This window comes from Astyanax mexicanus, chromosome 16 (assembly GCF_023375975.1).
Source record: "Astyanax mexicanus isolate ESR-SI-001 chromosome 16, AstMex3_surface, whole genome shotgun sequence".
NCBI classification, from domain to species: Eukaryota; Metazoa; Chordata; class Actinopteri; order Characiformes; family Acestrorhamphidae; genus Astyanax; species Astyanax mexicanus.
The window spans coordinates 29522901-29536650 of NC_064423.1; the positions used below are offsets into that span (position 1 = coordinate 29522901).

Genomic DNA, 13750 nt, shown 5'->3' on the forward strand with positions numbered 1-13750 from the left:
ACAAATAATCATTTTTTTCTGTATTTTGTTTATTATTAGTTAACATCCAAGTAAAGGTGATTTTACAACCTAAACATGTTACTCCACATTACTGTTACTGTTGTTAGTAAAAAATATGCATGCAATGTCTGAATTATATACATATGACAAAAATGATCTGTTATTATCTAATATTAAAAAATATAAAAATATATTATAAATATAATATAAAAAACCTATTATTATTATGTATTGGCATGTCAATTCTGTTGTATATTTATATTTTCTCCACTCTTTTAAAAAAACTGCGCTTTTTTTTCTACTGAGAGCTCTTCTTAAGATGGTGTCCTTTTATGTAAAAGAATGTAACTTTACGTTTCATAGAGATTTTTATAAACGTCAGGACATGTGGTCTTACTGTGAACTACAAATGAACAGAAGTCGTTCATTATAGCTCACAGTAAGTCCTGTAATCCTTAATTAATAAACACGGTTTGAAAATGTAATAGTGATTAGCTGATCACAGGGCAAGTTGAACATTACATATATAGTTTTTTTTTTCTTTAACTTTGACTCCCAATCTGGCTCATTCCAAAGTTAAGCTAACTCACTAACACAGCTGCAGTTTATTAATCACAGTGGGTTTTGATCTGTGGGCTGATTCAGAGACGTGTATTTTTAACCAGCTAGCAGAAACATATCATCACAGTTTAGCCTACCGTTACCTTTCTTTTAGAAAAATCACCGTATGTCCAGATCTGTTTTAAAAGCAGCTGCTGCTGCGTGTCTCGATCCCGCTGCTAAATCTCACAGCGAGGGGGCGGGGCTTCCCTCCACCAGCACACTGCCTCTCCTCCGCGCGCCGCAAAACCAGCAAGCTCATTAGCTGTTTCTCCTGAGACCGGCTCCGTGATTGGTCCGGTCTGTCTCCTCATTAAAATACTGCTGATCTGAGTGAAACGATATCATTTTTGGGGGGAACAAATCCACCTGTTTCTAATATTCATCCCCCCTGGTTCCTACGCCAATGTTTGGCGGAATAACCTTGGTTTCTAATCATAGTTTTCATGCATCTTGGCATGTTCTCCTCCACCAATCTTACACACTGCTTTTGAATAACTTTATGCCACTCCTGGTGCAAAAATTCAAGCTTGGTTTGATAACTTGTGTTCATCCATCTTCCTCTTGATTATATTCCAGAGTTTTTCAATTTGGTAAAATCAAAGAAGGCATGGGTAAATTCATTTAAACATGAAACAGTCAAAAACTGTGTTATTAAGTTGTTAAGATAAAAGTTAAAACCTAATGTATGTTTTTAATGGATTTGTTTAACTGAAAAGTGAAAAGCTGGAATTTTGTGGGTAAAATGGGTACAGTATTGTAGACTTATTATTCTATAAATACAGTGATTAGAGATTTTTATTCTCAGGGTATAGAAGCATGTAATGTTAAGATGCATCAGTGGGTCTTTTACTGTTTAAAAGCTGATTCTGGAACTGAAGCCATATCCACCACTATCTGGATATTCCAAAAGAAAATGACAGATTCTAAATCTGAACAGAGGATTATATATCTGTAACAGAACAGAGCAGTATGTACATGATTTAAGTTACAATCTCATTAATTGAAAGTTTTGTGACTTTCACAGGAGTTATCTGAGCTACAACCAGATACATGCATGGGTTTTTCCAGTCTTTATTCACATTCCAACAAAAAAAAAATCAAAAAAGCTAAAAAAAAAAAAACTTTTGAGTGACCAAAGATTTGAGTGACAGTTTTTAACATTGACAGATGATTTTTTTTGTTTATTAAAACAAGTCTGGATACATGTTTTATGGTAAACTTATTCATTTGTTAATAATACGGCAAAAATGAGAGAAAGAATGAACTGGTCTGAAGGTTTGCCATGATCATAGCCTGTTCTTCATACATCCAAGGCAACTTTGTTTATTAATCTCAAACATGTATGAATTTCAGTAGCACATAATAAAATAAGCAGATACTGTATTAGGTAATGTCTGAAGTAATCTTTATTTCCTCAAGACCAGTGTGTCATACTGGCTTCCCGAAAAGTGCCAATGTCAGCGATTCTGTTTCAGAGTGCTAAAGACGTAAGAAAGCAGTTTGCATAACTTGTATACGTTGTTGAAGGCGTCCGAGAACCGAGCCTTACTCATCTTAACACGTTATCAAAGACATCTAACCGGAAAATCGTATAAAACATTTAATGAAGGACATCAAAAGCTGACCAAATGTGTTTATTGAAAAAAAGCAATATACATTTTTCACAGGTTTCAAAAATAAAGCTTGGATTGATTTCCTAAAAGTGTTGTTCAGATGCTGTTTACTAAGCTGCCAAAGCCAGGTTTTTTTTAGTATACTATAAAAAAAATTAAAGTCAAGCCAAAGTAAGATAATAAAGTAACATAGTTTACTCAAAGGCTCACATTTTTAATCCTGCAATTCAGTTTGAGCAGCAATACATGCTGATTTGGGCCTCAAAAACACTACTAAATGAGCTGAGGCTCCACCCCCTTAATTTGTTTAGTGTTTATTATCATCTACACACCTCCCTCATTATCAACAGAGCTCTGATAAACTCTTTATGGGATTTGATATGATTTTCTGATGCTTAATGAGCAGCAGTTAGACTGTAGGGCCACTTGAGAACTGCAAAATTACACATAATTATATAAAACACACAGTACTAATAAAACGTACCTTTATGTTCTATGTTTTTTAGCACAAAGATGTAGTATATGATTTTTTACAGCTCTAGAGCAGTAATATTATAGAAACATTCTGCAATATTTCCAAAAAGTTCTAGTTTAGCCTGTAATGTTCTAGAAATAACATTCCAGGAATGTTCTGTGGCATAATGTTGGGTATTAAAATGTTTTCTACACAACATTCTCAGTTAGACCAAAAAAACCTTTAAGTAACTTATTTTCAATAAATACAACAAAAGATGGATATTACTGATACATACTCCCACTGATAGCACACTAATTTAATGACTTTTTATTTACATTTAATGAAGGTGTAAAATGTCAAGAACTCAAGATTTGGAGCATTTTTTTAAACACAGAAAACATATGTTTTAAATGTATTTAATTTAAAATTATATGTTTTACATTTATTTAATTTAAAAGGATATGTTTCACATTTTTTATTCATAGTTAAAAAAATGTAAATTATGAACTTGCATTACTTTTTTGCAATATGTCTCCAAAATGTAAAATGCTAAAAATATTTCTCAATTGTAAAGTGAAATCAATAAGTTAAAAAAAAATATTTAAAAAAAATGTTACTGTATTATTTTAAGTTGGTCTTGACTTTTTACATTTTTATTTACAGTGTACACAAAATAAAAGTGTTCATTTTCTGGATTCACAGTATACATCATTTCCAGAGTAAGGGAACATCTGTATTTACTTTATTTATTTATTTATTTACTTGCCGTTATTGTTATTATACTGTAATTTATCTTTGAGTTGAACTTGTTCAGGGAATAATTGCTGCCTTTAGCCCAGCGATTCCAACTAGACTCTGGACCGAACATTACCCAGACTGAGGAAAATTGGATAAAAAGATGGAAAACTCTGTGTTTTTAAAGTGGAAATGATCTACACATTCGCACATTATTTACAGAGCACTGAGTGCATTAGATTCAGACTGGATTGGTTGATTGTTCAGGCTGACTGTGAGATGAACCACTGCAGAACCTGCTTCTTATTTTCTTCCAGCCATTTGATTTTGGCCTTTGTCTTCTCCACAGCCTGGTGCAGAGCCTGCGTCCCAGAGCCGAAGCCCACGTCTGCGTTGTCCATTTGGAACTGCTTTAACTGTGCAACACAGCACAAAATGGATTTAATACCAAACACAACACAATTTAATCCAAACAGACTCAAAATGACTCATGGGATTTAACACACTAATCAGAACCTTAGAGGAAGAAATGGCTTCAAAACGTTTCTACAAGCTTTTCTAAACTCTTCTTTCCAGCTGTTCAGAAAGATCTCAGCTATTACAACTATTCCCACTGTGGCATTAAATGTGACTGTTGCAATTGACTGTTATACATACAATGAGTTTTCCTTGCACTGGAAAGCTTTATCATTTATTATTTATTAATAATAAAAAGTTTTGTTAGGAGGAACAGTAAATAATATAAAGTCTGGTTATACAGCTCTGGAAAAAATAAGAGACCACTTCATTATTTTTTCCTTGATTTTACCAAATTGAAAACCTCTGGAATATATTCAAGAGGAAGATGGAGGATCACAAGCCACTACACCAAGCTGAACTACTTGAATTGTTGCACCAGGAGTGGCGTAAAGTTATCCAAAAGCAGTGTGTAAGACTGGTGGAGGAGCACTTCCCAAGATTCATGAAAACTGTGATAAAAAAAACAGAGTTGTTTCACCAAATATTGATTTCTGAACTCTTAAAACTTTATGAATATGAACTTCTTTTCTTTGCATTATTTGAGGTCTGAAATTATTTATATATATATATATAGAATATATTTTACTCAAATATATACCTATAAATAGCAAAATCAGAAAAAAACTGATTCAGAAACTGAAGTGGTCTCTTAATTTTTTCCAGAGCTGTATGTTTATTTGCAACCCTCCACCGCCCCATAGCCTCCCGTTCACTCTGTTATCTCTCCTTCCTTTATCAGTTACCAGAGAGGGGGAACTTGCTTTCTATGAGAAGTAAAACCTGCCTGAACTGCAGCCCAAAGTCCTGATTCCTCTTCAGGACAAGCAAAATATTTTCCCATTTTTCCCCAGGTCAATTGTCCCCTCCATTCAGCTGCTACTCAGCTGTAAATCCCCCTTCATTAGTGATGCCACAACACAAGGAGGGTAAAGACTACATGCCTCCTCGGATACATGTGAAGTCAGCTACCGCCTCTTTTTGAACTGCTGCTGATGCAGCATTACCGAGTAGCATCACAGCTCTGCATACAGAGGAAAGCACAGCGACTCAGTTCTAATACATCAGCTCACAGACGCCTTGTGCTGATCAACATCACCCTTTGGAGTGATGTGGGGAGAGAGCGCCATCTACCCATCCAGAGAGAGCAAGGACAATTGTGCTCTCTCAGGGCTCCGGCAGCTGATGGCAAGCTGCATGACCGATCATGGTGGCAGCACTTTAGACCACTGGACCACTTGGCACCACAGAATAGCAAACTTACAATAAATACTGACTGCTTGCTGTGTAATGTGGTCTACAATTTCAACTACAGAAGTACACTGACTGTTTTTACATCTCCATTTTGTGATATAAAAGTCTAGAGTGATTCAAAGACCCTACAATCTCTACAATATAGAGTGCCCTGGATAAACCCATTAGCTGACCATAGACACGAATGCATTGTGAGTCACTTCAAAAAGCGATGTGAGTGTCTGAAACAAAGTCAGTGACTAATAACGGCAGGATCTTGCCATATATTGTGCACAGAATCATTACCACAATAGCGTATATATTTACCTGATTGAGTTCAAATGTTGTGCAGAATCTGGACGTAATGTCACTTATTAAGCTGGAGAAGGAAAATGATCCAACTCCATACCTATAAAACACAAAATGTCATAATGCATTAATAACATTCTTAATTATAGTACATACGCATGTTACAATTAACAATTTTCTGCTGATATAATTGCAATAAACAATACTAAAGCTCTAGAAAAAATGTAACTAAACTACAGACAACGTTTCTCTCAAATTCCTAATGAAAATATTGTCATTTAGAGCATTTATTTGCAGAAAATGAAAAATGGAGAAAATAACAAAAAAGATGCAGAGCTTTCAGACCTCAAATAATAATAAGAGTTCAGAAATCAATATTTGGTGGAATAACTCCGGTTTTAATCACAGTTTTCATGCATCTTGGCATGTTCTCCTCCACCAGTCTTACACACTGCTTTTGGATAACTTTATGCCTTTACTCCTGGTGCAAAAATTCAAGCAGTTCAGCTTGGTTTGATGCCTTATGATCTTTAATCTTCCTCTTGATTATATTCCAGAGGTTTTCAATTTGGTAAAATCAAAGAAACTCATAATTTTTAAGTGGAGTTTTATTTTTTTCCAGAGCTGTATTGTTGTTTTAGGAACATTTAATGTCACTTATATAATAATCTTTAAATAAACTTTAAATTACTACAAATTGGTATAGGAAAAGAAAAATATCTAAATATCCTAAATAAAAAAAATAAAACACTGTTTTAAAATAAAGTCACCAAACCGGCTCGTTCATGTTCACTTTTCTCACTTAAGCATACACTGTTTAATATTGAGGTTGATATTGAATAATATTGAAGTTGATAGTAATTATTATGTAATTACTGTATGTACTGTGACAGTTCTAGCACTACAGACAGTTTAAATTATAACACTTTCAGATTATAATTAGTTCTCTTACTCTTTGAACAGGTACTCCCATCTCGCCCGGACGAAGTTCCAGGCCAGAGGCTGACCAACAACGTTACTAGCGATGGCTCCGATTGTGGAAGTGGCATCCTGCTTCCGGATCTTATTAGGATCCAAAGTGTATTCAAGGAATCTAGTTTTTAAAAACAGAAGAGAAAAGTGAGGGAGTACAACAAAATAACATGTTTATTTGGTTAACTTCACATAAAAACCTTTAAAAAACATTTTTCACTTTATTACATAATGTAGGTCAGTGTAAATTTAGCAGTTACATTTTCTGACTGTATCAAGATAATTCAAAAATAGAAAATTGAGTATAAAATTTAATCATTATTTTTTTTTCATTCAGCAGAGTAAAGAAAAAATGGGTTTTCATCTAATTTTTCAATTATCGATTTTTTCATTTCAGCCTTTGGCAAACAGAATAAAAAAGTTGAATCTTCTCTTGATCTTCTTCTTGTAACACAAATCTGATGGTATAATCCTTACAAAATGCATAAAGAACTTTTTTTATTTTTCCTAAAAATCCAATTGTGAGGTGCAGAGATGAGAAAACTAAAATTGAAAAAATGGATGAAAACTTATGTCTTGTACACTAAACTACATAAAAATTAATAATGAGTTTTTATATCCAATTTTCATTTTTTTCAATTAGACGTTTATTAAATGTTTATTAAATCACTAAATGTAACACTGACCAATGTACATTTGAGTTTTTCTTTACATCGTGTGAACAGTTCATGATGACTGGACCAACAGAAATGCTCCAAAATTATGTGGAGAAGAACATTCTTATTTGACATCTATTGAAAGGTTTTTGTGTGACAGTGTTAATATATTTTAATATGTTATTTCAGTGACTTTATAATGAACTTTTATAAGAATTTCTAATGATGGTATACTTAATTTAATTACTGTTTCTATTAATCAATCAACATAACATGGAAAAGTGAGTTTTTTATGATGGTGGCAGTAAAAGCATGGTGAAAGTGTGGTATCTGTACCTGTTGAGTAACCAGGGCTCTCTGGTGCAGGACAGAGCTGCGCGCAGTTTAACCGCTTCGGCTGCTACTGTCGCTTTCTTGAACATCTTCCAGGTGAAGTCCCACTCCTCTACTCCTCCAGTAGCTATAGCATAGCAGTACACTGTGGACCTCAGGTTGGGGTGAATCCTGACAGATATAATAAAAACAGTGAATGTACTGCGCTGTTTTTGCAGATACAGATAAAGACAAATAAAGATTCACTGCTTTGCTTATATAAAACAGTATGCTCTGAGAAAGCATGCTTCTATTAAACAGTGGAAATTGTAGGAAACATCAGGAACTATTCAAACTTACTCCACCCTGCATGTAGCTCGCTCACCATCCACATCTATTTGTTGTTTAAGACAAAGTTTAATTGCAAATATAATGTTAAATTTTATCTTAGACATCAGGCAGCATATAGCATTTTCTTTACATTATCTTTATATTTTTTATACATTTTTTTATATGTGCAAAAATACAAAAATGGTCAGCAACAGGTGATCAATAGAATAGGCATGGCAAAAGATGATAGATAATGTTACAAAAAGGATAAAAAAACAAAGTAAGCAAAAAATTAGAACACATTGTAGAAGAGCAAGGAGAACTAGATTCAATACTCAGCACTTAACTGACTAAACTGAGGGGTATATATACAAGGAAGAACAGGTGGAGCCAATTAGTAACTTGGAGAGTGGGAACGCCGTAGTGTCATGTGATGTGTGTTTTATGCTGGAAAATTGAGTCTTTAGAGAACAGTTTAGAGTCTTGAGCAGACAGACTGACAGCTATACTAGAGGTTTAAGCGATATAAATATTAAATCATCAATATTTATTGCTATCATAAGATTTTGTTTTGCAACACGGTTTTTCAATTTTTTTAAAACACAGTTGGTGTCAGACAGAGTGGTTTATTTTGTGTTGTGTTTAAACCCCGCCCACTAGATAACAGTCAGTCGTCAGATGCCAGTGTTATACACTGTGTCCTAAATATGTCCTAAAATTTGATTTAAACAATTGCAATGTATCACATTGTTTACAGCATCGCAGTGTATCACAATAAATTTATTCATAACCTCTGTGATTCATATTTTATTATCAATTTATTGCCAATACACAGCCCCTTGTGAATACATTAAAGATGCACCTACTCATTATTATTAGGATCCTGCATCCATTGTCTGAACCAGGTTTTGGTGAGTTCACGGCAGCCCTGCACCCCGGTTTTACACGCCAGTGACAGTGCGATGATCTGTGAGAACCTGAACACACACACACACACAGTTCCACACTACTTAAGCTAATATTATGCAGAGCCTGAGTTGTGAGAAAGGTAGAAAAAAACTCCATAAATCCTTACTGATCGTTGTGGCCTGGAGGCACAGTCGCCCAGTTTTCAGTAACACTGGCAAAATGATCAAACAGAGGCTTGACCTGTTTTCTGAGGTAGGCCTAAAAAGAAAAAAACACATCTGTTGTATTCTCCTGGTTTTGATGACCTTCTGGAGTGCTCTGATCATCACATTGATCCTCATCTGCAGCAAAGCACTAACCTGCATGGGCCCATAAACTTCACTGCGATCAAACAGGAGGAATAATGAGTTGAGATTCCTCAGAGCCGCCTCCCATGGAATATACTCTCTCTCCAGCGAGAGATATTTGGTGGTTCTCAGAGCGAGAGTTATGTTAATGATGGATGCCCTAAAAAAAGAAAATGTACTGTGTTAGCTTTCAAAGTGACTTCAAACAGGAAACTGAAATCAATTCTTGTACAGATTTAATGACAAATGTGTTTAAGCTAAAATATTGACTTCAAAAATGATTTTACCTAGCCAGGTTAAAGGCATCATCCAGTATCTGGGCTCTGTTTATCAGTGGTATTACCTAAGTAGACAATATGAAATGAGAATATTTTTAGGATATTAAGTCAATAAAATCAATAGCCTTGTCTGAGCTGGAATGGTGTTATCAGGGGTGCAGGGTTGAGATTTAATTTAGAATTGTGCAGAATGTAAAAACTGCACCCATTGCAGATTTACTGTATATTGTATGCCCTAAATGTATTCATTTTAAATGTGCAAAATTTGTAAAAAAACAAAAAAAAAACAAAAAAAAAAAACACTGCATATTCATATGGGAATCACTCCGCAGTTATTACCAGCTAAGTGGAAAAAACTACATAAACTGTGAATTCATACTGCATTTATAATGAATAAAATGAACAGTTTGTATTCATAAAGCTTTCATACTGATGAAAATCACACAAAATGTCTACTAAAGCCTACAGGCACGGCAGATTCATACACACAATTTAGATTCATACTGGATTAAAATACCTTCAGTATTATGTCTGTTAGACCATAAACAACTACTCTCAATTCAAATTCATACTGGATTAAAATAACTTCAGAATTATGACTGTCAGACCACACACAGACAACTACACACAATGCACTAACACTTACTGTAAGTGCTTGTTGTTAAGTGCTACCGACAATGCAGATTAATACTGGATTAACCCTTGTGTGGTGTTCATATTTTTGTTACTCGTTTACTTTGTTACTTGTATTTAATTTAGCAAAATTAAGCAATTTTACATTAAAATGCTTTACACATGCTTGCTTCACCTAAATTGCAAGCAATATAAACAGCTTACATGGTTAAAATTTGCCCTTTACCTTTCTTATGTTACATTTCTTTCAAAAAGTGCTACTCTTTTTTTTTTAAAATAAAATGTAAAAGAAAATGAATTTAACTCAGGATATGAGTAGAAAATTTGTTTAGTTTCAAATTTACAAATGAAGCAATGTTTATTAGCCCTTGGCCAAGCATACTGTATGTAATATAAATGTGTAGGGGGGGGGGGGGGGGTTGTAGGTGGGTGTGCAGTGTGTGTTTTTAGAAAATGTGTTTTGATATATGTTTTTCACAAAAAATGAGCCAATGCCAATGAGTTTGAGTTAGAAAAAATATTTTTTTAGTATCATTTGATGAAAAATGAAAACGGGTCCCACAGACCCGAACACCACACAAGGGTTAAAATACCTTCAGTGTTATGGCTGTTAGACCATACACAACTACTCTCAATGTAGATTCATACTTAATTTAAAATAAATTCAGAATTATGACTGTCAGACCACACACAGACAACTACACACAATGCACTATTACTTACTGTAAGTGCTTGTTGTTAAGTGCTACCGCACCGTATGAATGCAGATTCATACTGGATTAAAACTGTGCTAAAATCTTATTTGCTTTAGGTCCTTTTGTGATTATTACAGTCTGAATATAAAAGCACAGATCTTGTTTGTAATCACTACGATTACAGAACTTACTCTGGTACATTCTGCTTCTGTAAATGATGTTTTATACGTGTTAAACCCATGTTAGAATAGTATCCTCCTGTTTTGGTTACCTGATGGTTGGAGCTCAGTTGTTTCAGGAGGCGCTCCCAGTTCTCAGGGTCGTAGTTGACTCTGTAGTATCCAGAAACATTAGTGTTGGCCAAAACCCAATCACCTCTGCTGACTTTCATAGGTTTGTGCACAGCTTGGAGGAACCATAGAAATTGGTACATTTAAAATACAGTGAAGAAACACAACAATACCATGCACTAGAGAAGCTGAGGGAAGTGTTTGTTCAGCCTAAACGGAGCTGGATTAGTTTCAGCACTTGATGCTGTGAGTCTTTTATTGACTGGCCAAATGGTTTTGGTTGGGGAAAGCAAACCATACTAGCCAAATTGTTAAGCATGAAATAGCATGTTTTGTTTTGCCATTTAGCATAAGAAAACAATGTGTATTAAATGTTAGGCATATACATGGCTGGCCAGCAACAGCTTATTTGCATAAAAGTGACAACCCAGATAGCAAAAAATGATATGGCCCGGATCCGGCGCAAATCATCCAAATGTTCTGGCCCAGTGTCCTTTTGCACGGTAGGCCAATACCGGTACAGATTTGGTTTGCACACATGGGCCAAATCCGGCCCAGCACTGGGCCAGATTTCAGAGATTTCTTTACTCATATGGCTCAAATTCGGCCCACATCCGGAGCCTCATTTCACATCTGGATCAGTTCCGGACCGGATGCGTACAACTCTGGCCCAGATCTGTATCCATATGCCCACTGATCCGCATCTCCTAAAATTATTAATATTATAATTAAATTATTATAGATAAATTATAGAAATCTTATTACAAACCTGACCTGGACTGTATCGAGCCACTGTTATGCGGATCTGCCGTAGAAAAAACAGATCTGGATCAGAGTCACCTGCTGTCTGGGAAAGCCCTTAAACGGCTCATTCTAAAAGAAACGGTCACTGGCAAGAACAGGCAAGCTGGTGTCTTTATTCATCTGAGAGTGATTTTGCGTAAAGAACCTCATTAACATGTTTTGTACAGTACAGCCCATAGGTGTTTTCTAACTTGTGTCTAAAGAGCTACAATCATTTAAAACGGTACTAGCATATCTTGTAGTTCAGGGCAGTTTCACAGACCTTATCAGTGATCTTTTAAGAACCCCTAAGAAAAAGTAATCCAGCTCCAGTTTGGCTTTAAAGTTTACCATACCCAACTCTACCAAACAGGAAGAACAGGTGAGTGTGAGGTACCTGATTTCTGAAGAAGCCACAGCTGATCTTGTTCTACCCCTTTCTTCATCCACTTGATTGGTATAAACCACTCATAACTTGAAGGAAAAGGTTGAAACACAAACACTGACAGGACATCGCTTATGTAATTTCAGCCTGAAGGTTCTGATGCTGTTCTACATTAAAGTCTAAAATCTATTTTACATATTTTATAACAAATGATTTTAATACAAGATGCATCTTACTTGAACTCAGACGGTCTTTCCACCACAGAGTTTGGCTCCAACAGGAAGTGCTTCTGGCTCACATTTCCTGTTTGGGTGTCAATGGTGACCACTGGGAAACCCATCTGCAGAATCCAGCGATTCATGATGTCATGCACTCTGTGCGGCAGCTTCAGATGTGGGGTTTTCTCTACGGCCTGGAGAACATGTGGTATTTATTAATATTAATTCCTCTAGTATACAAAGCCTAAAACACAAATACCCAGAATCCTGTCAACTGTGGCTCCTTACCTTCTGAAGATGATCCCACAGATCTGAATACACAGAGTTCCCATAAGCAAACTGGTTCAGGTACGTCTGCATAGAGGAATAAAGGAAAAACTATGTTTTATTTCATCATAAATTACACAGAAAAATCCACATTAACCTCATAACTTTTGAAATGTATCATAACAGTATGACTTACACTGAGCCCCTTAGCGAAGATCGGCTCAGTCAGGAATTCAGAGAGCATCCTGAGCACCGCAGCCCCCTGTAATAACAAGCACATGCACCATGCTCATCACTGACACTCCCTGCTATATACGGAGTAATCTCTAGGAACCACAAACATAAAGAAAATACATTTACCCCTCACCCAAAATATAATGAGTCATAGCTGTACCTATCTAGTTTTTTGTCTGATGTCTTAGGTATGCAGTTTTCTATAGAAGCCCATAACCACCACAAACAAATCATTCCAAAAGCATGAAGCATCTTAAAATTAATAAAATATTATCTTAAAATCTAGAAAATTCCTTAAAATAACAAAAACAATGGTGAAGTATTGAGAAAGTACCTCAAAATCATAAAATAGATATAATTCCTCACATTGGATTCTTGATATAATGACAAATCAATAAAAAATCTTAGTATTTAGTATACTAATAATACTACTACTAATAATAATAATACTAATACTACTACTACTACTAATAATAATAATATCTTAAAATGATGATAATACCACAAAATGATTTATCAGCTCAAAATAATGAGATAGTATCTCAAAACTGTGACTTAGTATTTTAACACAATGGGCCAGTATCTCAAAACAATAGCTTAGCATCTTAATATAATGAGATAGTCTCTCAAAGTAATGACATTACAAGGAATCAACCCCAAATTCTGCATGTTTGAAAACAGACATAAAAACTAGACTGTAGTTGTTGTTTTTTTAAGAAATATTGATTTCTATTAATTATATGTTGATAGTTGCAGATTTACTTATTTTAAAATATTTTAAAATATTTTCTATTACAAATACAATTCAGATTTTTAGAAACCTTTTTTATGTAATTGTCATGTCTGGTGCTGAAAGCACGTCTGTGTCTCCCACATCCAGCTCTATCTGCGATTCTCACAGTAACAACTACAATACCCAGAACGCACCACTCCATGACACAACACACACTCCCGATCACATGTCACGTCACATGA

General features: G+C 35.0%; 1 protein-coding gene across 1 annotated transcript in view; it reads right to left on the reverse strand.

Moving 5' to 3' along the window:
• Window positions 1-2863: 2863 nt before the first annotated feature.
• anpepa (alanyl (membrane) aminopeptidase a) overlaps window positions 2864-13750 on the reverse strand; it is a 31397-nt gene continuing 20510 nt past the window's right edge. The window contains exons 9-21 of the mRNA XM_022669889.2: window positions 12738-12803; window positions 12563-12628; window positions 12293-12468; window positions 12069-12145; window positions 10870-11003; window positions 9280-9335; window positions 9005-9152; window positions 8812-8903; window positions 8603-8713; window positions 7431-7598; window positions 6419-6559; window positions 5485-5566; window positions 2864-3824 (exon numbers count right to left, since the gene is read on the reverse strand). Coding sequence (XP_022525610.1) covers window positions 3672-3824; window positions 5485-5566; window positions 6419-6559; window positions 7431-7598; window positions 8603-8713; window positions 8812-8903; window positions 9005-9152; window positions 9280-9335; window positions 10870-11003; window positions 12069-12145; window positions 12293-12468; window positions 12563-12628; window positions 12738-12803 — 1470 coding nt within the window. The 3' untranslated portion in view covers window positions 2864-3671. The remainder of the gene's footprint in view (window positions 3825-5484; window positions 5567-6418; window positions 6560-7430; window positions 7599-8602; window positions 8714-8811; window positions 8904-9004; window positions 9153-9279; window positions 9336-10869; window positions 11004-12068; window positions 12146-12292; window positions 12469-12562; window positions 12629-12737; window positions 12804-13750) is intronic.